Below are 26,882 nucleotides of genomic sequence, written 5' to 3'. Positions count from 1 at the left end.
AGGGCTCTCACAGCCTGGCTTCCGTTGGGTGCTCAGTGCCTGCTGAATGATGACGAAACAAGTCAACTACTATACCTATCACAGTTCCTGAATTCCTAACACAAAGAGAAGGTGGGGGAAGAGCAGAGATATTATTCGTAATTTACTGAAATCTTTATGAATGCAAGTCTTAGCTCCTTTCTGCTCTCTCTATATATTTATTTATATTTATATATGTATATATTTTTTATTGATTTCCGAGAGGAAGGGAGAAGGAGAGAGAGATAGAAACATCAATGATGAGAGAGAATCATTGATAGGCTGCCTCCTGCACTCCCCCTACTGGGGATCGAGGCCACAACCCAGGCATGTGCCCTTGACTGGAATCGAACCCGGGACCCTTTAGTCCACTGGCCAATGCTCTATCCACCGAGCCAAACCAGCTAGGGCTGCTCAGTAATTCTTATCAAGGGACCACCAGCGCAGCGCTCCGAAGCAGGACAGTGAGGGGACAGTGACTTCAAAGGCTGAAGGATGGCCCAGCAGCCAGGGAAGCCCCACCGTCTGGAGCCCCACAAGCAGCTGGTGGGAATTTTGGCTGGAAGAGGGTGGGGCCCACTTTATTTTGTTTTCTTCTGGGACAGATTAGAGAGGACACCTTAACTTTAGAAAAAGTGACAAGAAAGCACAATGATAGTTATGACTTATTTTTTTTAAAAAAGTTGATTGGGATACACTCACTCTAGGACACAAACTCTGCTTAATCTTCTAATGGAAAATACTAGGTAATGTTAATCAATAAGGACACAAAACCAAATACAAACTCTGAAATATAGTAATACATTTCCCATGGTTTTTAATAGAAACAGCATTAGAGATTTTGCTGCAAACAGAAGGTGGAGCGAGTCTGTGAAGGTCAGTCCTCAGCACACTGCACTTTGGAGGATCTCCCCTTTGGGGGAAGAGCACAGAAGGAAAGACTGCTGTCCAGACCTGCGTCAGTATTTAAAAGGAGTGCAAAAAATCCCACACAAGCTCGTGTGTGTGATGGTTACTAGAATTACTTCTATTATGATAGAAGCCATGAGCTTCTGGAGGCAGGGCCGGCGATAAAGTCATCTTTCTGCTCCTTGCTCCTCATCACCAAGTGGGGAGGCCTCAGAATAGGTCCTCGGATCGTAGCTGTCAGGCTGAATTAAAGGTGAGCATCTGTGACATTTTTTGGATTCTTTGTTTGGACACCTTGATGCAGGAATGGCCCTCTTTTCACTCAGAGAAAAGCCTGCCTCTCTGCATTAGTTTAGAAGAGTTGTGTTTTAAATGATTTTGAGAGAGATTTGTTGTTCTATTCATTTATGCATTCATTGGTTGATTCTTATATGTGCCCTGACTGGGGATTGAACCCACAACCTTCCTAGGTGGGGACAATGCTCTAAGCAACTGAGCTACCTGGCCAGGGTTAGAAGACTTTTGATATCACAGAACTACCGTGATGGGATGCTGAAGAACCTGGGAATCTGAGTAAGATCAGGGAGTTGCACGGAGGAGAGAGCACCTGAGTCGGGTCTCAGTGAGGGTGGAGGAGGAAGGCAGGCACCTGTGGCACAGAAACAACTGCAGGTGGCAGGTGTTACCATCCCCATTTCATAGATGAGGAGAACGAAGATGAAAAAGCTGAAGTAGAGCCCTGGCCGGGTGGCCCAGTTGGTTGGAGCATCATCCCATGCACCAAAAGATTACAGGTTCAATTCCTGGTCAGGGCACATACATAGGTTTCAGGTTCAATCCCCAGTCAGGGCACGTTCAGGAGGCAGCCAACCAATATTTCTCTCTCACATTGATGTGTGTGTCTCTCCCTCCCTTCCTCTCTCTCTAAAATCAATAAAAAACGTATCGTTTGGTGAGGATTAAAAAAAACAAAAAAAGCTGAAATAGATTGCCCAGGCAAAAGGTGGATTTAAAATTCAGATCTACTTGGTTCCCAAACCTCTGCTGGCTCCTTTGGGAAACTCCATTGACATTTCAGCACCAAAATGTAGTTCTAAAGACAAAGTAGGAGTCACCTGGTTCTAGTCAAGAGCCAAATGGTCTGCAGGCCAGCGCTCCACTCAGGCACCCGGCCCTCCAAGCACAAGGCAGTGCGTGCAGCAGCCGGCACCCACCTGGGAACCGCTAGTAACTCTGCCTGGCCTGAGCACAGGACTCACAAGACAGGCGGGAGGGCAGGAGGGCAGGAGGGGCGGAGAGAGAGCAGCTGAAGGCTGAACTCTGAGGAGAGGGGAGAGGTGGGGCAGCACTAAGTGGTTTGCTCTTGATCCTACGGGCGGTGAAAAGCACCGACTGTTTTAGTTGGGAAGTGACATAATCAGTCGGTGTTTGAGCAAATTCCTCTGGAAACTGGCAGGAAAATGCCCCAAAGGCTACTGCAGTAATCCGATGGAAAGTCTGTGCTCCGAGCTGGGCTGTGGCAAGTGAGAGAGGAAAGCCAGACAGACCCAAGAGACAGAACGGACAGCACCTGGATGTGGCTGCTAGAGAGACAGCAGAATCCAAGGTGGCTCCTTCGAGAACTGTCACTGGGAGAAAATGCGGACACACTACGTTTTGAAAAACTTAGCAAAGACCAAGTCAGTGTACAAGGCAGGTTCCCTGGGCTGGTGGTTATGTGGTCAAAAATAATTTTAGAGCAAAAAGAAATGAGATGAGTATTACTTGCAAATAGTAGAGGGAGATCTAGCAATGGTTACCAATAAAGAAAAATCCTGGTAGCAGAATACAATTAATCAAGTAAGTAGTCCCCATGACAGGTTGAATAAATAAATAAATAGAGCACATCTTTCTTACGAGAAACAAATGAGTAACTTTTAAGTATCTGTGTGTCATCTCAATTGAAAGGAAGCCCTAGAGAGCAGAAGGAGCCGAGCTGAGACAGAATGGCCTGGGCTCCTCACCCAGCCCCGGGTGCGGAGAGAGACCGCGTTTTGCTTGCTGGTTTGTGTTGTTGTTTGTTTGTTTTTTAAGGAGGCAGATTTGCCACTCCGAGTAAGGAATGGCTGAGAAGAGAGTCAGGGAAAAGGGGATGGAGAAAGATGAAAGGGGCAGAGCAGGAAGAAGGGGAGAGATGAACGCACACGATATTGCAAATACGTAGCCGGTATAAAAACCATCAGATTCTTTTTAAAGCGCTAATTTGATTTTGGTGGAGTTTCCTCTTTAAAGGAGCAATGCTGAGTGAGCAAGGAGATTCGCAAGCAAGTGCCTCTGTTTATAACGAATGTCAGCAGTAGGACCAGAGAGTCGTTCTTACCATGTTTCAGATGTAGGCAGCTGTCATTCTTGGACCTGTACCTGCAGAAAATTGTGTCTTTAACAAATTTTTATTGACGAGGTTTTTGAACATTCCAAATACGTAGTAGCTACAACATCAAGTGGACCTGTTTGCTTTACTCTTTATGGTTCTTATACCAGCCATTTTTATTTGTGCAGTACAAGTGACCTTACTTTTAATGAAAGAAAAAGGGGAAATAAATAGGACCTCACTGATTGATGCCTTGAATTAATGTGTAGGAAAGATAAACCCTAACACCATGTTTTATATTTTTAAATAACCTAAACCACAACAAAGATTCTCAAGGGGATATAAGGTAGCATATTATAGAATCATCATAAACATTTTTACTGTAAAGAGTTCTGCAAATAGAAGAACAGAAGTATTAATAAAGCAAAGAGAACATAGACAACAGAAGCAAAAAGAAAGCAAAACAAACAACCACAGTTAACCAGGATTCCAGGGGACAGGGTTGGGGAAAGGAGTTTTTGGATGTACCTAAACACAAAGTCACATTGAAAAGAAAGGTCTCTTAAAACATTTTTAAAGAATTTCAGGAGGAAAAGCAAAGTGGAAGTATTACAAGATACAGCTGCCGAATAAAGCAGTGTGTGTGTAGAAAGATGCAAACTACTTTAAAGGTGTTGGTCAGAAGCGTGAGGATTGACTGAAAAGTCACAGGGTGCCTACCTGATGTGGATTCCTGTAGTTTCTCTCTCTTCCTCTTCTTTTTCTTACCCTGGAAGAAGACAGGCACAGTGTCATATTATAAACTGTACTGAGAACACATGGGTGAATGGGATACAAAAATACAGATGGGCAGTCAACGAAGAGATACAGATGCCTCATATTCATTCATTCTCATTCTCTCTCTCCCCATCCCCCCTCAAATCAATAAACATATCCTTAGCTGAAGAGAAAATATGTATAAAATCACATTAACAATAAAAAATAAAACTATAAGATCATCTTGAATATATTGTGTGAATACATGAGACCATGTGTTTATACACATCAAGATAGTTTTTCTTCATGCCGGGCCTGACTGTTGAAGCCATAAGACTTTGGAAAGTTGACTGAAATTATCCTCACAAACACTAAGGCAACCGGCGGGAACTGGTGTGAGTGATCACCGAATAACTCAGTCTCTAAGGTTACTGAGTGCTCTGGGAGGGGAGCGACAGAGGGAGAGCATGCTTCTCACAGGCACCCCCATCGCCCTTTCAAATGGTTTTCACAAGATGCTGCGAGGCTGTTTCATGTCTGGAACGGACTTCCTCACTTTCTCCTCTCCCTCCCATCTGTCCTTTAACACTCATCTCAAGTGTCATCTCTTCCAGGAACTGCTTCTCACCCACCCGACCCCTCCCTCAGCCGGAGCTCACCGCCACAGCCATACCTAACTCACCACAGGGGCTGTGCTGGGCTGTGTCCCCGTCCCTCCCCGCACAGCTCGTCTCACCAGAGCACCGCCCGAGCCAGCACTTCTCTAGAACAGGTGACTGCAGCCTTTGTGAAATAGCCTAGACCAGCGGTCGCCAACCTTTCGGACCTCACGGACCAACGCGGACCACCGGTTGGTGACCACTGACCTAGCCTACATTTCAAGGACAAGCGGATGTTTCAAGAGAACCTACAGTTATAGTAAACAAAAAGAGCTACATAGTTTGGATGCCTTAATGTCAACCTATACAAAAAAAAACAAAATTCATGGGTGGTAAGCATAAAAATATTTTTCATAAAATTATATCTAATGCTGAGGCTATTAAAAGCTCTAATAAATATTTGGCTGATCTCACCTAAGAAAATACGTGCACTGTTGTTGACTTATGAAAACCTCAGTTATAAAAGCTATAAAAACACACTAAAGTTATGAAATCTGTGATGCCATAGAATAATAGGGCATTTTAATAGTAAATCATTGAACTGTATTTAATATGATCTCAGTGAGGATCAGAATAGCATTCTGACACTAAAAGCTAAGCTACAATAAGGATAGTCTTGTTTAGACTATTCTCATACTGTTATTTTAAGAATACCTTTAGCTAAAGTGCTATCACTTGATTGACTTGTTTGCCTTAGTAATTAATAGACTTATTTTGATTTATGATAAAAATTGTATGTAACAAAGCTGGCTTTCCCCTTTATTCAGGACAATCGTAAAATCAAGTTTTGCAAAAACAATTTCCTTTAAAAACTGTGCAGAGGAAAATCTTTCAAGGTAAATTCACATGACACTGGCTGCCTTTAAAACGTTCTTCCCATCTCTCCATATGGACAGAAGAAGAGAGAGCAAGAGGGAGAGAACATTTCCTTTATCTCTTCTAACAAGTAAAAAGTCACTTCTCTACTTAAGGGTCAGAGCCAGAAACTTCAAAGACATTCAAGATGCAATGCTCATTCAATCTATACAGATTCATAGCACAGCACAGCCCTCCCCTGGGCCAGAGAGGGAAGGCCAGCTGCCCCCTCAGGCAAACTGCATCCAGGAGATGCAGGGCAGGGTGAGAAGAGGATCCTTCTGAAACCCTTTGGGCGGGAAGCTGATTCCCACTTAAAGGGCATGGCAAAGGCTCTGCCCAGAAGATGCTAATTATAATTACCAGCCAGGAACAGAAGCCCAGCGCAGGGGAGAAAACTAGCAGTCTTCTTAAGGAGGCGCTGGGAGACTGAGCCTGATGAGTGTATGGGCTTAAAAAAATCTTTTTTGCCAACATTTCAATGATAAATAAGGTCTTTTAATTTTTTTTTGTATGGAAGAAAACATAAGGTGTTTTTTTATTTATTTAAAAAGTTTCATTTAAAAAATTAGCACTTATATAGCCAAAAGAAATTGTGACGGCTCTAAGCTTTCAAAATGTGATGATACATTATGAAGTCCATTAACTTCCAAAAATAGGACATAGCACCAGCATTAGCCACACTGTGAAACACACGTCCTCCACGAAAGCCCTGGGAAGAAAGGATGAGTGACAGCAGAGGACCTGGGTACGCGGCGGGCCTTACATAATTGTCTCTCGCCGACCAGCCAGGATACAGCTGCATATGAAGCTGCCTCTCCTTCCGCGCTAGTTCATAATACTTCGCCTGCTCTTCTCGGGAGAGGGCGTGCCACTGAAACAAAGTGGGGGAGAGGGGAGAGACAAACTGAAGTGAGCAAAATAGACACAGTAGTATAGAGTTCATGTTTCAACACCGAGGAACGAAAACATTAAGCACTTAAACATCGATTTATTTGTAAATGGCAGAAGACCGAGCGCTGCAGACATCCCGCTGGAGTCTGGTGGCTGGAGACAAACTCAAACCTTGGTCTCTCTGTTCTGTTCTCTGATATCACAGGAAACACATCAAAGTCAACCCAAGTACCCAAAGTAACAGGATCTGTCACCCCCCCTTTCTCTTTTCCAATACAAATTAAAAAGAACTTTCACTGCTGAACCTCAACGCCCAATTTAGCCCTTTTCAGAGTTTGTAGCATATTCTGATATCTGAGCCTAAGTACCACTTATTTATGCAAAACGTGATAACTTCCAGATGTCTTTCCCACAGACACATCCTCACTTCGCACGGGCACTCTCCCACTGTCATATGAAGAGCCTGAAACCTTCATCATATGATCCTGTCCGTAGAGCAAGACGTCAAAAGTCAGTCTGTCCCAGCCCCTTCACCCTCTCCTCACACGTACATAAACGCTGCTTGTCTCCCGGGAGAACACTGATAACATTGTACAATCAATCACACACGCACACCTCATGGTGCTGGGCTTTCGCTTCCTTCGGATGGAAAGAAGGAGCATTATCCAAGTTTACTTTGCCATCGAGATTTGAGGCAATAGTACCTACTTTGGAGAATACAGTGGCTGATACCCTGCAAACTTCCCATTTCCCTTTCACATCACGGATATATACGTATATGGCAAAATAGCTTATGTAGGGCAAGGCATCCCTTTGGGATTTTAAGTAGCTTCTATTTGCACACTGCTCTGCATATATTTGCCCATAACTTGCCCTAGGCCCCAAGTAGGCGGTTGCAAATATTTTCCCTACTTCCTCAGTGCCCGGATCTGTCAGCAGAACCTTCCAGGAGACTGGCTGAGCTTTGGGGGACCCCCACTGTCCTGAGGTGATGGCACGGAGGCGGCAGCTGCAGGAGCAGACCTAAGTCCACAGGCACACCCGCACACGGCCACTCTGGATCAGCCCAGCCTCCACGCCTGCTCTCCCAGCTCTCGGGGGTAGGGAACTTCCTAGTTCACTCCTTCCGTGCAGGGCTAGGCCAGTCTTTCTCACTCATGTCCACCCTGAATATTGACTTTAATTCCCCTGTTCTTGTATTTTATTAATGACAAGACAAGGAAAAAGAAAAGACAGGATTGGGGAGAGGAAGGAGCGAGAGAGGCTGATGAGAAAGTCCTCAGCACGGGACGGCCCCTGAAGGCAGGCTAGGAAGCTTTCCTGGGGAAAACGGAAACAGCCGCTGCTCTTGTCTGTCAAGAGAAGCCCATCTCAGGAGGAGCACTGACGCCCCGCCCCTCCTGCCACATCCCACCCACCACTCCAGCCTCCAGCAGGTCAACTAAGTCCGTGTTCTTTGAAAGCCTCTTAAAAGCCAGGGCCGCTGTGTTGGACAGGGTAGATGATTTATTTTTTAATTGCTGTAGAAGTGTAGAGTGTAAAGTTAAGAAGCAGGACACACAGCAAGACTTGGCCTGAACCTAAAGCAGGTAATATGCTTTTCTTAAAAATAACTGGGGGAGGGGACACAGGAAACAAACAAACAAACACCTGGAAGTTACCTGAGACCCAGTGCACTGTACTAGTAGAGTAAACACGCTGAGTCAAGAGGCGCCTAGGAAGAGGCCTGGGTCAGCCCTGGCAGCTTAGACCAGGCAAGAAAAGTCACGTGGCACCTGCCAAGGGGCAGTGTTCCCAAACCTGAGACACTACGCTGGCCTGGTGAGAGCCCTCCACAGGGGGAGGCAAACAAACTGAGCACAAGGGGGGAGGGCAGCCTTGATTGTTTTTTTCTGTGCTGTTGTTTGTTTGTTTTTTGAGAAAAGACTAATCATTAATATTTACACACTTCTGGTATTCAGTAACTGTGACTGGCAGGAGGCAAAGTGTTACCACAGAAGAACACAAAAGGAGGCAAAAAGGGACTCAAGTTGCGAAAGAAGTCTTACCTTGTAAATTTGTTTATTCATTTGACAAATAATATCTCTCTAATGCTACCATAACATATCACTATAATTTTATATAACTTATGGCAGCTTTATAACTTGCTGAAAAAGCCTGAATTAAGTTTTATAAAACAATTTCCCCAAGTTTGGGAAGTTGGGTCTTCTACTCAAGCAACCAGGTATTTTTCAGTTCAAGCTGAAAACTTAGGGTTGACAAAAAACACCAAGCTAACAAAACTGAGCAAACTGCAAGGAGAAAAAGCAGGTCACAAATTAAACCATTTACATGTGTTTTTTAGTTCCTTTTAGTTTCCTGATATTTCTAATGCTCAAAGTCTATGCACAATGAAAGATCATTCACCAGAGAAAATCGGTAGGTCAAATAATGGTATTAAACTTTTGCACTGAAACAAAATAAAGTCTAATACAAACTGGAAAGATGATCTTTCTTTACTGGAATTTCTGAAACACACCCGATGAAAAATGCTTTTCTATTGCTTTTGCTTACTGAAAAACTGCGTTAATTTTTTTAAAAATTAAATTTCATTGTCAAGATTTCACCAAGTTGTTGAGAAAATACCCACTTAACTTAAAGACATTTATACAGTTCCAAGATTTTAAAATCCTGACAATACATTTGTAATAAATGGACTTCCCTTTAATAGCCTGGAAGATCTAAAAAAAAGTGTATCTTAAAGTTAGATTTGTGTTATTATTTATAATAATAAGAAGAAAACTGATTAATTCCTGCGCATGAACACTTCTTCTTTAGAGAGACGATAAAATGTATAAAAACCCAAAGATAAAATGCTCAGGAATGAACTTAAGCTCCCTTTTAAGAATTATAATCATCCCAGTGTAAAACGTCACGATGGCAAAGCCGGGGACTTTAGGAAGGATCAGGGGCTACTCTGACAGAGGGGAGCCATGAAAGGGGAGAAAACCTGATCTTAATCAGAGATCTCAGAAACTATAAATAGAAACAGGTGTGCAAATCAAACACAGAGAGAGACCCCAAATGAGAACCATCCCTTAGGACACATGCTCTGATCTGGGGATGGTTAAGGGAGCTGAGAAAGTAGCAATTGTGGGAAACGTGCATGAAAAATAGGAAGCACGCCGCCATAGCACAGCCTTCCCCAGTCTCCTGAGCAGGAAAAGAATCCCTGCTGGAGGGACAGGGGACCTTTAACTCAAAAAAGGAAAACAAAACTAAACAAAAAAGTACACAACCAAACAAGGAGTTTTACAGATGAAAGAAGAACAACTCCTCTTTTCCTCTGATTTCTCCTTTTGAAGGGTCAGGGGAAATGGTCATCAGTCTTTAAGCTTTTAAGGTGAAATTCTTCAAAGATGATGGAAATCACTCATCGGCTTGGGAAATCATTGTAATTGCTGTTATTAAGTGTTTAAGGATCCACAGGACATATAGAGTATTGTACACAGGGCACCAAAAAGCTATAATCTGTCACTGCACCCTGACCCTGAAACCCTGGTGTCTTGCAGGTTGGAAATAGCTGCATTTTTTTTTTTTTTTTTTTTTGCCATCCAACAGGAATCAATGCAAGAAAGCCTGCTCCTCTCTGCCTAAAATCTCCTGAATGCTTTCTCTTATGAATGCTAAAATGTATTAGGTTTGTAGCAAACATGGTAAAAATGATAATCAATAGCAGATAAAACATGGTCCTCTAGGTTTCACAAAGGTTGCTAGACCCCATCATCGAATGTTCATTTGCAAATCACGAATTTCTTGAGAGGGTTCAAAAACAAATATACACCTGCATAGTTTGAAGCCACCACACATTTATGAAGAGCATCAACAACTATGATGAAGCATTTTCTAAAAGTATAATGCAATTACAGAGAAAATGTGATTTGAATTTAAAAATTCAATTTTTTCCCACCACTCTTCAGATACCTAACTAAAAGCATTTCAATCCAGAGAAAAGCCCCTGGAAAAACTGACTAGCCTTTCACCTGGTGGTTGGATATAAAAATCTCAGTATCTGTCCTAGTCTCAGACTAGTGCCTGGTACGTAATATGTTCTCAGAAAAATATCTTACGTAGGTGACAGAATGATGAAAAAGGGGGCAATCCAGAAGCCTGGCTCATGTACACTTTGAGAATCAGACAGTGATTTTTCTAGAATAAAGATTTCTCTGGCCCATATAAATTCTTCCACTCAAAGTTTCTGAGTAGCACAGATCTGCTTCTACCTTGGAAAAAGTGGCCAGCATCGGCCAGGTTCATGCGGGTTGTCCCAGGCCTTTTCGTTGCTCCCTATGTGGGATCAGTGCTCTCCTGTTTCAGACCGGATTTCACACACGTGGTTAACCCCTACGCATGCATCCCTCAGGTCTCAGCTTAAATACTATTTTCTCAGAGGGGCCCTTCTCCTAGCCCCATTATTCTTTCTCATAGACTCTTATTCTTCATAGTCACAGTATTTGTCACAATTTTAATTATACATGTATCAGGTAATTAGCTGCCTAATATCTGTATCCTGTCACAAAACTTTAAACTCCATTATAGCATTTACTCCTCGGAAAAGTTATCACCACAGCTTGTTCTCTTGATTACTTCCTAGAGTGGCTGGTGATGGCCCCTGTGAATCCGATGATCACCTCACGTGCAAGTGCATTTGGGCAGGTTCTAATGAAGCAGCCCCCGCGTCCCACAATCACGGAGTTGCCATCCCACTACTTACCCTCCTGCCTAGGATCTGGTTGATAGCTGCACTTTCTTTCAGAGTACACTCGGCCACCACATTTGCTCTCATTTCTTTCATGTATAACATAAAAGCGTTCAGAGGCTTCTTAATGTGAGGTCTTTTGGGCTCCTGCTCCTTTCTCTGTTCGTGCTGAGGCTTCCTGAAAGGGGGACGTGGTGTTGGGGGAGGGGTGGGCAGAAGAAGGAAGAGATGGGTGGACAGTAGCAGAGCATCTGGTTACACAGCGAACTCTACAAGCCTGGAACACCATCAACAGAGAAGAGCAACCCTTTGTGAGGGAGTACCCTTAGGTTTGAGAACGTTCCCCGGGAGCAACGGAAGTGTGAACACCAAATGGAAATGGGTGTATACCGCTGCTCCAGTTAGGGCCCTGAGGCCCAGCTCCTTGGTCACCTCAGGAAAAGCGGAACCTACAGTGTAAGTGGTCACTCCTCTTTCAGAAGTCAGGTTCTTAACTTTTGGAAGGAGGGCCAAGGGCCGCTTTGAGACGCTAATGAAACTTCAGCCTCTCTCCCCCAAATAAATGCTTGTTGGCTTTGCCCACATTGGAGGGCATTTATGGACTATCTCCTGCTTCCTGCTACCCCACCCTCCCAGTAACAGCCTGATACAATCCTGGGTGTGGGTTGCCCCCTTCCCTGGACTTCTATGCTTTTAAAGCCTCAAAACAGGAAAACTGCATCTTGGGCGGGCACTGGACTCCCCAGTCCTTTTCAGGTATCATCGGGGGCTGGCTCCCCAACAATCAGAACGAGTTGAAATCGGGCAGTAAGTGGCTGCACAGCTCAAGATTACCCAGTGCCCGTGCTCTGAAGATGACTCCATTTCGGCGAGGTTCCCTTGATCTACTGAGGTCTGTGCTCCTTTCCAATGCCAAAATCAAAGTTAGTTGGCAGTGAGAATCAAGCCCACTAAAAGTCCACAGGAAGCTGAGCTAACCGATTTCCGTAATAAAGAGAGGGGAAGGTGCGACTGGGAGGAAGAAACTGTCTACATGGCAGCATCCTCAGGCTCTCCCAGCGGAGCCCACGCACACTTACACGTGCATCAGGTCCCCGTCAGTGTGGGGGTGCTCCTGCTTGACCTGAGGCGTCACAATAGCTGGATGAGGGATGCCAGTTGTGTGGGGACCCGGAGGGCCAGGAATCATGTGATGGGAAAACCTAGAGGAGGAAAGAGAAGAAACAATCCGCACTAGAGGCCACTGCAGCCAAAGCTAGATGGCTTTTTGCAACAATCCACCAACTGCTATTGGCAGTTGTACACAGGAGTATTACTTATAAATGACAATAGGCTGACAATTTCTTTCCTTTCTGTGTTCAGGTGGAAAATATTTATAATTATTCCCGGTGTAACAACTTTCTCCCCCCAAACTAATAGTAGAATCTGGCATTTTTTTCCTGGGACAGCTCTAGGCCACAGGATTAAAAAGAAATCGAGTCATTTTACTTGCAAAGCAGTTTTCAAATAATTTTATTAAGAACAATTTTATTGGAAATATAACAAGTAAGATTTAGCTTTTCGAAGGTTTTTAAATGAAAGCTAAAGAAATCACATCTAAAAAACTCTGCCGATGTTCCCAACCAAACCACCACAATACAAGTCTTCTCACATTGTTGTCTTCTTTATTAATTCTAGGAGAACAATTGAGAAAATCAGGGACAGGAAGATATTTTTCAATCCCCAATTTAATAAGGTTGCCCTTGTCATCCAGAGTAATTTTCTACACAGAAAGAATGTTTAAGAGATCTCACCTTATGGAAAACGGGTAACATAATGGAGGGAAGGGTTTAACCAAAGGGAAGAACACATACAGTTCTACATCAAGGCAAAAACTACACACGCTAAACAAAGGCTTTCCCCGAGTATGCTTGCAGAGTGTAAAAACATCTTAAAATATCCACCACCATCCAACACAAAGGAGGGAAACTGCCATGCAAGACAAATAAAATAAATAAAGGCTACTTTCAACAAGCACGTTGGATAAATTTGCGTCTGCTTTAGAAATCTTTGCTTTTTAAACTGTTTTAAAGTAAACAACTCAGCAAGAACAACATTCCAGGTCTTTCATCACAGCCGGTACAATGTACTCCTTCATCTGGGAAGGAAAGAAGGAACTCTGCTTGGATATGTAATATTTCAGAAACAATTTTTTTTTAAAAAATTAAGGCGGCATGGTAAAAACACAAATAGTTGATCAAATAATAATGCTTTGCTAAATGCACCATTTGCAAAAATACATGATGCCTGGGAGAAACTCCTGTCATCAGATAGTTCTTACAGTGTTAAAAAGTGTAAAAATATATTTTGGGGGGGGGGGGAATGTTAATTTCATCCCCTTCCAACGAGCTGGATTTACAATTTGTTTGTAAAAATAATGTTTTTTCAAAAAGCTGAAATTCACCACACAAACTGCGAATTTCATACCTACATAAAAAGTAAAGATTCATGACCAGTGACGAGCCCCAAAGCTTGACTTCCGGCACGACAATGCTCCCTGGGGAAAGCGACACGGAACACAGATGCCACACCGCACGGGTGTGTACATCAAGCACAGGCACAGAAGCCATCCTGTCCAGAAGCAAGCGTCCCACAGAGCAGGGGGCGCGGCCGCCCAGAGCTGCGCTGGCACCGCGTCCCCACAGGGCCTGATTCACACACTAGGACCCGCCCTCCGCCAGGCTGAGCGACGGCTCTTCTGACAGCCGTGGTCCAGGAGGCTCTGGACTATCTGGGCATTTTCAAACACTGTCACATTAAACGGATCCAACTTTCCTCAGAGAAAGTCAAGGATGGAACTCAAACCAAACCAGTCTTTATCTCCCCCCCTTACCACATCCCCAGCGCATTGTGAGTAAAACAAGCGTAGGTTGTCCACTTTCGGGACATTTCACATCCTGCTGCCGGGTGGCATCGGGGTCTTCTGGAGGCACAGTCTCCCGCGTGGCCGAGTGCCTCCCCCTGGCGGGTGTGGCTGGTGCTGGCTGTTGGGGCGCAGAGTCAGGCTCCTACCCAGGAATCTCTAGGACACCTAGTGTGGGAGCCAGGCACACTGCGCAGACAGACGCGGGGCTGAGCTACGCACCCTCCTAGCCCACCGACCAGAGGCAAGCAGAGGCGCACAAGATGCAAGCGCAGAAGAGCAGCTCGTCCTGGGTGCCCAGTTTCCACCTCTACCTACCTGGACATGGAAGTGTCGACTGACAGTGAGGATGGGTAGGGTTGCCTGAATCCTCCCGTGATGGGATATACAGGCTGACCTTGCCTGAGGTCACAGAAGAAAGGAACCCATCAATGACAAAACGTGAGTAACCAACCAGCAGTCAGAGTTTGATGAGGAGAGAAGAGGGAGGCATTCAAATAGGAATTTTATTACAGACCATGGCATTTCTTCGGTTATCCAACTGCTTCCCTTCCTTACCCTCCACCCAATAAAGTATCTTTTGCCTTGAAGAAAAGCTCCCACCTTCAACGTGAAAAACAAACTAGTCCATGAATTACCTGTCTTTTATCCCTTCCCCTCTTCCAACCCCATTCATGCTTTGAACAAAGTGGGCATGTGACAAATGCTTATTTACTATAACAGAAACCTGAGGATGGTGAAATAATCCTTTCAGAGAAGGTTAGTGGATTCTCTATCAGAATCTTTGACAATTTTAGGAAAAAGAAGAAAAAATACAACTTCATATTTATATAAAAAGGAATAAGTATTTTAAAGCCACTGCACTCGTCCCCTAACCCCGCCCCCCCCCAGGAGAGCAATTCACTGGAATTATCTTCCCCCACTCTGACAAGTCCTCTCTCCCAGTTTTCCCACATCTCACATTTTCCACTTACACAGTCTTTATTTCCAGCTGCCACTGACACAAGGCAACACAGGATTATTGCCCCTAAGTAGCTAAGTTCAGACAGAATGACTGTGTAGGACTGAACATGTACATATAATCAATTAAATGCAAACAGTTATTGATGAGAGGGCTAGTACTACAGAGTAAGTGGAAATTTCCATGGCAGGATAACCCCTTCTTGCTGAAGAAGAGATAATGTAAGGATGTCAAGGTAGGGAGACGGGGCAATGACCTGGGGGCTCGAGGGACAGAGAACCCGCTGAAGAAAGGAGGGAAAACTTTTGCCAAAGTTGGAGCACTGTTTCCATGGAGTGCTGTGGGGAGGGCAGGAATGGAGAAGGGATGGAGTGGGAGCGGGGAAAGTTGTGTGCTCACAATGAAATGATAAACATAAGCTACACTATAGAAAAAAAATCCTTCCTAAGATATATTTTCTTTCCTTTACCTTTACAATTTAGAAAACTTTCAAGGCAGCAGTTAAGGATTTTTTATAAATAACAAAGAGCAATTGAATTCTGGAAAATAAAAAGCCCAAACATTAGGGTTTTTTTTTTTTTTTTGCTTTTCTGAACTCAAGCTGGAACTTACATTAAAATTCAAAAGATGTTTTTGTATTTTTAAATTTCTCTCTGTTTGTCATTTACCTCACTTGCCATTTATAAGCAAAGATAGTATATAGATATTCAATGTGTCTGTTTTCTTCAAATATATGTTTTCATAAAAAAAAACCAGAAAAGAAAACCACACCGAGCACTTTGTACAGGCATAGCACATGCCCCAAACCACAAATTGAATCCATAAAACTATAGGCTTCAAAGCAAATGCTAGTCATTTTCTATACATATAAGCAAATGGGTTCAATTGATTTCAATGTCTGTATGTTTTTTCAATCTTTTAAATTGAAATGAAATAAAGCTAGCACCTTGCTTGTTGTTTTAAAACTTCCTCAACTCCAAAAGTGTTATCATTCATCAAGCTGACTGCCATGAATGGGAAGTAGAACATGTTCAAATGCCTGGCTGAAGTTCGCAGGGAGGATCTTACCAGCCAAGCGGTGGGGTGATCTGCCCAACTCCACCCGGAGACAGCGGGTAAAAGGTAGGGATCTCAGGAGCAGGAGGATGTCTGGACATGCCTATTAAAAAGAATGGAGAGGTAGAGTGTTCAGATTTGTAGGACATTTGACTCTTATGGCAATGGAAAGGCAATAAAATGCTTTATGCTATCGCTTCTTAACAGAAGTCAGTTTGGTATCTCTTCTCAAGATTTCAACATGTGAGAAAACAGGTTTTAAAATAGTACATCTTGTCCGGCCTGCTTGGCTCAGTGGTTGAATGTTGACCTATGAACCAGGTCACAGATTCCTGGTCAGGGGCACATGCCCAGGTTGTGGGCTCCATCCCCAGTGGGGGGCATACAGGAGGCAGCTTGTGGTGATTCTCTCTCATCATTGACTAGAGGCCCAGTGCATGAAATCTGTGCATAGGTAGGGTCCCTAGGCCTGGCCGGTGATCAGGGCCGATTGGGGCCTTGCGGCTACCGGCTGGGGCCTTCCTTCATTCTGCGCCACCCACTGGTGGTCAGCGCACATCATAGCAAGCGATCGAACTCCCAGTCTCCTGGTCGAACTCCCAAGGGGACACTTTGCATAGTAGCCTTTTATATATATAGATGTTTCTATCTTTCTATCCCTCTCCTTTCCTCTCTGAAATCAATAAAAATATATTTTTAAAAAATAATAAAATAGTTCATCTTGAGGGATTCCTGAAATAGTATATATACTGCTAATAGAAGCCATCAAAATAAGACTTTTAAATTATTTAGTTTGCCCACATTATTTCTCTTTGGTTAAGAAAATGGTAGACAATTATTTTTTGTGTAGAATGGAAAATGACAGACCTTCATAAGTAGACGGCCTGCCTGGTGCTCAAGGATTAGGTAAATTGCCACTTTCATATTTTTATTGGCTCCCTTATGGACACACAGATTTGGGAAATGTGATACCTCAGAGAATCAAAGATTAATTAGGAATCATCTGCAGCCCCATAATGGTCACACTTGATATGATTCATTTGGTCTCTGCCACTTCAGCTCCAACTAAGCTCTTCATCAAGTTGAGTCCTCTGGGCTCCAAGGTCAAGCTGCTCGGGATTAGTTGTGTCCCATAGAAAATGAGAGTGCCACCAAATTGTTTCATGAGCTCGGACTCCCTGGAGCTCATACTGGCCTATAACTGTAAAAACCGCCTACAGATTATACCTAATCCTAGTCCCAAATGACATCTCTTTGTTTATATCTTACCTTGGGTACAGAAAAGAAGGGGTAAGACACATTCATAAAAATGCAAAATATTTTAAACTTAGACTCAATGTATTTGGGGGGGAATGAGTGATTCTGAATAGAAAAAGGCCACAACTGTTTTCTTATACAGCTAGTCTGACTTTATGTCATTTCTGTATAGAAACCTACACTCCCAGGTTGAAGACTTAGAGGATGCACTCAGTGGTTGTAAATGTATTGATTGGCCAGAATGTGGAACTGGGTGAGCACATGGAGATGCTCTTTACGTATTCTGCTTTTTTACTGTTTAAATTGATTATGAGTTTCATTTGAATTTTAAAAGATGCTGAAGGCCTTAAACATATGGGAGTAACTTAGGAAGTGTTGCCTTCGCAGTTGATATTAATTTGACTTTGAAGTTAGGACAAACTATTTCTCAGTTCTTACAGAAAGTAGGTGGGATGGAGAAAGGTCTTTAATCTCTCCTTCAATAGAGTTTACATGCTTTTACATGATCATCTTGTGTTTTGCTGTTTTTGAAAGAATGTTTTTCAAATCTCCTCTTTTTTTGGCTACAGGCACTGCTTCTTTTGGTCACAGCAGACCCCTCTCCCCAATTTCATACTCTGGATTGTCTTCTTGGGTCTGGGGAGGTTTGAGCAGCAGGGGTGACCCTAAGGCATATCAGAATCATGGGAGTTTCTCCACTGGCCTCCACCCTCACCTGAGATTCACATACCTCTCCAATCCTCAGGGTCTGCAGGGGGATTGCTCAGTTTTGAAAAGAAAAACCATATCAATCAAGAAGGAATTTGAGAACTTTGTGAAAATATGAACTTGAAATTCAGGGTTAGAGGTGAGAGACTACCGGATTATCTACTTTAATCCCTTTGTTAGAGAGTGGAAGTGACTGTTCGGGCACACACAAAGTAATGGTTTGTCCTGGGCTCTTCTGACTGGGACACAGAGAAGTAACTTGCTTGCAATCACATGCCTCTCAGCAGACAAGTTAAAACTCTGCTGCCAGGCCAGCCCATGTTCTGAGTGTGCGGAGAACACATCAGTGATTCTGCGTAGGTGCAGTTCAGCAGAACAAGATACAAACTAGTTGGACTTCGTTTTACTGCTCTGAAGGAAAAGGAGAAAACTAACATTTACTTAGCACCTGCTATATGCCACTTCCCATGCTAGTCTTTGGACTGTTTCTATTAAAATTCTACTCATATTTCAAATACACCTCTCCCATGGAATATTCTCTAACTTTTACAGCTCTGAAAAATCTCTTTCTTCTTTGAATCTACAAGATTTTATTTGTACTTTTAACGTGGTACTAAAGATGTTCTTCATTTTGTTTTATAGTTAGTTTGTGCAAATGATTTCCTGCACGAGTTTAAATAGAGCTTGGGAAAAAAGAAACCATGTTTTGCCAATCAATGTATCAAACCAGGGTTGTCTCCACAGGAGGTTCTCAATAAATACTTTTGAGTGACTGAACAAATGAACAAGTGGGAAAAAAAAGTGTTTAAACCAGTGGTTCTCAACCTTCCTAATGCCGCGACCCTTTAATACAGTTCCTCATGTTGTGGTGACCCCCAACCATAAAATTATTTTCGTTGCTACTTCATAACTGTAATTTTGCTACTGTTATGAATCGTAATGTAAATATCTGATATGCAGGATGTATTTTCATTGTTACAAATTGAACATAATTAAAGCATAGTGATTAATCACAAAAACAATATGTAATTATATATGTGTTTTCCGATGGTCTTAGGCGACCCCTGTGAAAGGGTTGTTCGACCCCAAAGGGGTCGCGACCCACAGGTTGAGAACCGCTGATTTAAACAGACCCATTCCCCATGCTGGGTCAACATTATCAACCATTTTGCAGGTACATAAGTACATGATGGGACTTAGGTCACTACATGAGCAGAAAATGGATCTGTGTTTTCTAAATAGGTTATTGTTTTAAGATCCTGCTTCCAAAGATTCCTCGAAGTGTGTGACCCTCTACCAACTGCTGACTTCATATCATTCATTTAACTGATATTCACTGAACTCTTACTGTGTGCTGCAGGCTATACACGGCATGACCTTAAACATTTTTAAGCTTTTACAAGTAACTTTAATAAACATGGATAAAATTATTTTGGAGTCAGACTATATGGATTTATTAACTTTGCCACTCAACTACATATCTTTGAGAAAGTGATTCATTATTCTGTAAAATCAGAATAAAAATAGAATATTGGGTTGTGTGAAGAATAAATGCATTAATATATGCAATACAGAAAAGTGCCTGGCACACAGTGTAAGTGATATGTTTTTGTTGTTATTTAATAGGATACAATTAATAGAAAGGTATTTATAAGTAGATACAAATAAACCCAGCATTTACTAAAAGCTCTTTCCTTTAAATATTTTTACCAGAAATAATGAGTAGAACAAAATGATTGGTGTTATCTTCCTTTCCTGTTTCTACACCTGCACACAACTCCACACACCAACATACTGACAGAAAGGTACAAACTAATGTGCTTCTGATGGGGAAAATGAGACATTTTTGGGGGGCTAGCCATCTGAATCTGTGCCAGTAACCTAATGCACATTTTTGATAGCCTATAATCAAGTCACTGCCCCTTTCTCCACAATCTGGCCTAGCGGGACCTGTTTTCCTAATTACTCCCAGTTTATAGAGGCGTCATAAACAAAGAATGCAGCAGCTTAGCTACAGGGGAGGTCACCTGCACCACCCAGACCAAGCAGTTAGATACAACCTAACTTCCCCATTCTAACTGACTCAGGAGGGGCTGTGGAAGCCCACCACGAAAGCCCGTAGTTAGGAAACAGATAGAAAACAAAGAAACCGAAGGCTATAAAGAGAAAGCTTCCTCTATATTAGCTTACTCAGGATTTGGAGACCTGACCCTGAGTCACTGAACTAGTACCTGTGAAACATCTGAAAATAAATGGGTTTATCCTGGACCTCCAAGTACTCCTGTGTATTTTTCAGTCGCCTGGTAAATGCTGTAACGCTTCCGAGTGGGAAATCAACCTAAGTTATTTTCTTATGAATGAGAATGGGTTCTGCTGACGAACAGGTTAATTTATTGGATGATTATATCTAGCATTAGAATATGCACATGACACTTCTTTTGGTTTTCATTTTTTTTAAAAAAAAATAAAGCTAACCAGCTTCCTGGGGACTTTGAAATTAGTGATTCTGTCCTCAGCACCATGTTCTAACTAGTTGAGCTACATGATAAAGCCAAAAGGCAGACAGAAGAAGAGAAATGAAGGAAAAGCAAAAACCTACTGTGGTTTTTAACTTATATTTTGGTGAGAATGTACTCTCAAATGAATAATATAATTCAAAATCATGTAAATTCATTCTTTTCAAACCAAAGTTTACATATCCCCTGAGATACATGAAGTCCAGGACAAAGAGTAATCAGAAAGAGGATCTTTACATTAAAAGCAACACAAAGAGTATATGGAGTAGAATGAGAAAATAATGCAACTTTTCAAAGAAACTGCACGCAGACAACTTTAGGTCATGCCCACTGGGCCTTCTCTAGTTCTGGAGTTTGTTAAAAAGAGAAAAGTTTGAGAAGCAAAGCTATAATTATAATTAGTAAGACAAAACAAAGCAGTAAGTAAAATAGAAGATAAAATAGAAATGTAATTGATAGCTGGTCATAAACTTGTCTTTTTTAAAAACTGAACTGTCCTAGAATTCTTAAAGAGAAAAGCTACTAAACAGATATATGTTATTCTTTTAAACAAGTTCATTTTGACGTGCTTGGAACAGGGGCTAGGACCTAGGAAGCACCATGTAACTGTTAACTAAATAAATAGTTAAAAACTTGCCCTAACCGGTTTGGCTCGGTGGATAGAGCGTCGGCCTGCGGACTGAAGGGTCCCAGGTTCGATTCCGGTCAAGGGCATGTACCTTGGCTGCGGGCACATCCCCAGTGGGGGTGTGCAGGAGGCAGCCAATCGATGTTTCTCTCTCATCGATGTTTCTAACTCTCTATCCCTCTCCCTTCCTCTCTGTAAAAAAATCAATAAAATATATTAAAAAAAAAAAAACTTAGTAAAACCCACTGCTGGCTTCTTTGTGTTTATGGCTTGTTTGAGTTTTTACAATTGCCTTTCACTGTCACCTCCATCTCTGTGGCTCCCAGGTGTGTGTCTCTGGCTCAGGCCCTGCCCTGGGACCAGGATGTTTAAACTGCCTACCTCGTGTCTCCCTTCAGATTATCTCAAACTCTCCACAACCTAGGTCATATTCGTGATCTTCCCTCTGAAACTTGGCCTTCTTCCTAAAATGACTTCGTTGCCGTTCTCACCATAAATCCATAGACCTGTCCTTGCTGTTTCTTATTCTTTGGAGGTCCCTGATAACGGAAGTAGAGAAAGGACTGGAAATGACTAAACAGAGGCAAACCTGGACACCTCTGCATGGGTGGTTCTTACCTCCTTAAAGTAAAGGTACGGGCTCCACTCAAGTCAAAGTCCAATAGTAATTAGGTCCTCAAATAAGTTGCCTATTTTAACCAGGGCAGGAAATGAAAGCATCACGTATTTAACCTAGAAGTACTCACAGTGGTGAAAAACAACAACAATAACAAAACTCCTGGCCCCTGAACTGCACTCTTTTTTACAAACTTAATGTTGTTTCCACTACAGATCAAAGAGAGGGCTGGACAAAAGGGTGAGGTGCTGAAGATGGCAAAATTTTCACCTGTCTATTCTCTGCCTTCACTTGGTTTTACAGAATATTTATTTCTCTCTCTCTCACTTTTCAATTATAGTTGACGGTCAACATTATATTACTTTCAGGTATGTGGGATCTTTTATTTCGAACCCCTAAAGATTCTGTTGAGGGCCAAGTGTGGACGTACATGGAAAGCGCACAGGCCACCCAGGAACAAATTCAACCTCAAAGTTTGCTCTCAACTATGAGACCCGCAGGCTGGGAGACCAGGCCCTGAGCTCTGTGTCCACAGCCAAGCACCCCGCCCCCACTGGCGTTTCCATTTTTCAGACCTCTATGCTGTGTGCTTTTCTGTAAGTGATACAGAGTGGAACTTGGCAATAATGTAGAGAAGCAAGTAAGATTCATGTTATGGTTTTTTACTTTAATATTTATGTCTAAGTTGGTGCTGGTAAATAATAAAAAGAGGATAAAACCTAACAGGTATATAGCTGAAACTAAAAGAAATCACCAAAGGCTCAAAAAGATAATATTTGAAAGTAAAAATCTCCTACTTTGTCCCTTTTCTAACTTTTCTTTTTCAAACAAATATATTTTATTGATTCCAGAGAGGAATAAAGGGGGGGGGAGAGAGAGAGAGAGAGAGAGACTTCAGTGATGAGAGAGAATCATTGATTGGCTGCCTCCAGCACACCCTCTACTTGGAATCGAGCCCACAACCCGGGCATGTGCCCTTGACCAGAATCAAACCCGGGACCCTTCGTCCGCAGGCTGACGCTCTATCCACTGATCCAAACTGGCTAGGGCTCTACCTTTTAACACTACCATCACTCCTAGTACATGCTGAAATAATGAGCAACTGCAGGAGGCACCGAGGACTGGATGTTTAGTACATTTGTATAACATATTGCTTTATATTGTGGAGCTTAGATTTTTCAGAGCTGTCACTTTGAAAATAACCCTTCTAGGTTCTTCTTCATTTTTTTTGTCCTGAAAAATAAAAGAAGCAACAACAAATTCTTTTGGGTTTTTAAAAATGGCTATCAGAAAAATTATTCTTGTCTCCTAAAAATCCATTTTGATCCACCCAGTGACAGGGAGCAAAGGCCCCTGTAAGGTCCCCCAGGCTGACGTGACACGGCTCCTCCGTAACTGAAAAAGACCTGGGAGGGCAGGGCTCTCACCTTGTTTGGAGTTGACATCTGATGGGATGTGTGACGGGTGTGTTCCTGGAGAAAAGTGCTCGTCGCTGTAAGTGATGAGGGGGGTGAGAGGATGAACCGCATGGGAGGGCTGCACCACGGGCACTTTATTCGACTGCAAAGTAACCACAAGGTCAACAGTTAACAATGGATGCCCAGCTCCTGTCTCCTCTCCCAGAGAAAAAGCCACACAACAGCAGTAACTGGGCATCAGCATAACCTAAGAATCCTCTCCAGACCTGGACAGCTGAAATCATCTGCTGTACCCACTTAGACCTCCAGAATCTGTCCATGTTAAATACTCCTTGTGTCTGACTAGCCCATTAGGAAACTATCAGTTATTTAACCAGCTCTCCTATGGAGATTTAGGTTGATTGCTATTATTCCATACTAGAGGCCTGGTGCATGAAATTCGTGTGGGGCAGGGGGGTTCCCTCAGCCCAGCCTGCACCCTCTCACAATCCGGGACCACTGGCTCCTAACTGCTCACCTTCCTGCTTGCCTGATCGCCCCTAACTGCCCGCCCCCCAGCCTCATCACCCCTAACCGCCTCTGCCTGCCAGCCTGATTGCCCCTAACTGCCCCCCCCCTGCTGACCTGGTCAACCCCACTGCCCCTCCTGCCGGCTTGGTCGCCCCACAAAGCCTGCTGTTCAATCACTTGGTCATCCCTCACTAACCCTCCTGCCAGCCTGGTCACCCCACGCAGCCTGATGTTCAGTTGTTTGATCATCCCTCACTAACCCCCCTGCTGGCCTGGTCGCCCCATGCAGCCTGCTAGTCCTTTCTGTTACTGTGACAGCATCCTGGACAATTTGCATATTCCTCTATTATTAGTATAGATGACATGAATCCTGTACATACCATTTACATTCCCCTTTAAATGATCTCTTCAGGTTGATTTCAACAATGAGTTATGGAGCAAAAGTTATGAATGCTTTATAAGCTCTTTATTCATTACATATGTTTTGCCAATAAAAAGGCACTCAGGCCCTGACTGGTTTGGCTCAGTGGATAGAGCATCAGCCTGGGGACTGAAGGGTCCCAGGTTTGATTCCGGTCAAGGGCATGTACCTTGGTTGCAGGCACATCCCAGTAGGGGGTGTGCAGGAGGCAGCTGAATCGATGTTTCTCTATCATTGATGTTTCTAACTCTCTATCCCTCCCCCTTCCTCTCTGTAAAAAATCAATAAAAATATATATATTTTTAAAAAGGCACTCAGTAAAAAATTGTTCAATGAACAAGTAAATGAATAAATACTGCCAATTTGAAGGGCAAAATTTCAAACAACCCAATACATATAAATTTGCTGTACTGATATTCCATTGGTTTATAGAATTTATGATTCTATAATTGTACATCTCTAAGAATCATGTTATACCATTTTAATGTGTTATAGCTTTGTCAATCAAACCTGACTATCCATTATGCTTTAGGCCTACTCAGTTCATCTTCATATTCTCTAGTTTCTAGAAGTCTTAATTAATAAAAGGAATTTCCAATCTTGAGTTTAAATGCATAATGTGAAATATAGCTTGTAAAAAAAAACCACTTTAAATTGTTAACATCTTATATATTTTGTCTTGTATCTGTTTAAAAATAAATTTATTTAAATTGGAAGCCCAAAGCTACATAACATTTTTTTAAAGGTACAGGTTATTTATTTGGACTTCATCAATTTGAAATCTGGGATCCTTTTGTTTGGTTATCCTATATAATAAAAGGGTAATATGCAAATTGACCCTAACAGTGGAATGACCAGAATGACCACTGGACCAGACACTGTGAGGCGCACTGACCATCTCTCAGTCCCTTTCCCCGGCCGGCAGGCTCCGATCGCCTGATGGTGAACGGGGAGCTGGGGGTGGGTGGTGGGGGACGTGGGCGGCACCAGGCCAAGGCCCTGACCCCGCTGGTTGCCCCACACACAGAAGGCGAACCTCAACGGGGGTGGGGCTGGCTGCAGGCAGCTGGGGAAGATGGCCCTGGTTGCAGGCCAGGCTAGGGACTGTACCTGTGCACGAATTCGTGCGCTGGGCCTCTAGTAATTGTATAAACTCCTTGCCCCCTTAAGAAAGTGCACTAAGTAAATCAGTAATATAAACAAGACTGGGGCAGTTTAACCTGATTAAGGAGATAGATTTTTTCAGAAACTTTACACCTCCTCCCCTCAAAAGACAGAAAACTTGACACAATTATATACATACAAAATATTTCTGATTTTAAACACAGACTAATTAAACCAGTATCACAAAGATCTGTAACTGCATACATTATAGTAATGAGTAACTTGTGAATTTAAGAGGAATAAGATATAATGAATCTTGACTATTAACTAATTCACTACTTCAGACATGCCTTCACCACCAATAGTTTGAATTCATGAGATTTTTACTGTACTATAGATTAAAATGCATCTGAAACCCGTTTCTCCAAAAGCAAATATCTGTATTTAAAAATTTGGGAAAGTGCCTGGAAACTGCCCTGCACGGTATAAACTGCCTATAATGTCGATCTATATCCGACTGGTTCCGGGCCCTGTTCACACACCTGTGTATGGTGGCGGCACTATGATATGCATAATTTTGTGTTTGATGTTTTTTACAAATTAGGTATAAAAAGTAAGTGGCTCCAGCAAAAAGGTCTACCCTCAGGAAAATTAGGAGCAATTATCCTAGTAACACTAAATTCTCTTTACAGCCAGTAATAGTAATTCTCTATACCCTATCATTATAACCTCCACCCAAAAGAAACTTATGAAGGAAAAAACGCAAGGGGAGAAAAATCACCCTTTTTCAGACAATGATATGATTTTCCCTGTTTTATAATTATCAGCTCCTCTCTAATGGCAGAACTTGCATTGCTCGTATAGCCCTTGGCATTTATTAAATAGAGCACCATTATCAAAGCCACACGCCTTTTCTCTACACACCTCACCACAGACATCTATGCATATAAATGTGTAAAAGGTTAAAAAAATGTTCCAATGCTTTTCAAGTGTTAATGATGCAGTCTGCCAAATACAACGATGAGCTTCTTAAATACAAGGAATTTAGAGTTTAGAGGAGGTAGGGGGTGATGGGAAGGTGGGTGCGGAGATAGGAGGATATTGTTATAAACCCTTTTTCAAATGGAAACAAAAATCTCAACACCCAAATGCTAAAATGAATATAGGTCAACTATACTTTAGGATAAGAGCTTTGATTTTCATTTCAAAAGTCTCATAAGTATAGTTGCCAAACAATCTGTAAAGATACTTTTCTAAGGTAGTTAAAAAGAATAAGCATTGCAGAAATCTTCAGAAAACACGTATGTCTTTTGCATGCCTTTCTTATTTCCATAGCATCATCTTAAGGAACTTGCATTAGCAGGCAGCATCTCCTTAACGTCTGACCTATCCCTCCAGTCATATAGCTCAGAATTCGGTGCCATGAATTTTTACTAAATTATGCTATCCTTGCTCTCCTCTTAATTTTACGGTTTTCAACACAGATTTGCTTTTCTGTGGGAAAGAGATAAGAAGCCAGGGATTTTAATTTAAGCTCTGGCCTTGTCTTATATTTTGCAAGATGGATAGCATACTAGTAGTGTGTTACAGCCAACAAGGATTATGT

At 42.5% G+C, this 26,882-nt stretch overlaps 1 protein-coding gene across 3 annotated transcripts in view; it reads right to left on the bottom strand.

Annotated features, from left to right (window-relative positions):
- The window catches only part of LEF1 (lymphoid enhancer binding factor 1), a 109,768-nt gene that overhangs the window by 10,841 nt on the left and 72,045 nt on the right, over positions 1–26,882 (bottom strand). The window contains exons 2-9 of one of the 3 annotated variants that reach the window (XM_014462481.2): positions 23,251–23,383; positions 16,111–16,201; positions 14,400–14,483; positions 12,259–12,381; positions 11,195–11,357; positions 6,314–6,421; positions 3,998–4,046; positions 3,287–3,327 (exon numbers count right to left, since the gene is read on the bottom strand). In XM_014462481.2, the coding sequence (XP_014317967.1) occupies positions 3,293–3,327; positions 3,998–4,046; positions 6,314–6,421; positions 11,195–11,357; positions 12,259–12,381; positions 14,400–14,483; positions 16,111–16,201; positions 23,251–23,383 (786 nt within the window). In that variant the 3' untranslated portion in view covers positions 3,287–3,292. The remainder of the gene's footprint in view (positions 1–3,286; positions 3,328–3,997; positions 4,047–6,313; positions 6,422–11,194; positions 11,358–12,258; positions 12,382–14,399; positions 14,484–16,110; positions 16,202–23,250; positions 23,384–26,882) is intronic. The other 2 variants (XM_023760458.1, XM_006096583.3) reach the window with 2 other exon arrangements.

Source organism: Myotis lucifugus, unplaced genomic scaffold, assembly GCF_000147115.1.
Source record: "Myotis lucifugus unplaced genomic scaffold, Myoluc2.0 scaffold_182, whole genome shotgun sequence".
Lineage (NCBI taxonomy): Eukaryota > Metazoa > Chordata > Mammalia > Chiroptera > Vespertilionidae > Myotis > Myotis lucifugus.
Note: the sequence above shows the minus strand (reverse complement) of the source record. Positions and strands in the feature narration are given on the sequence as shown.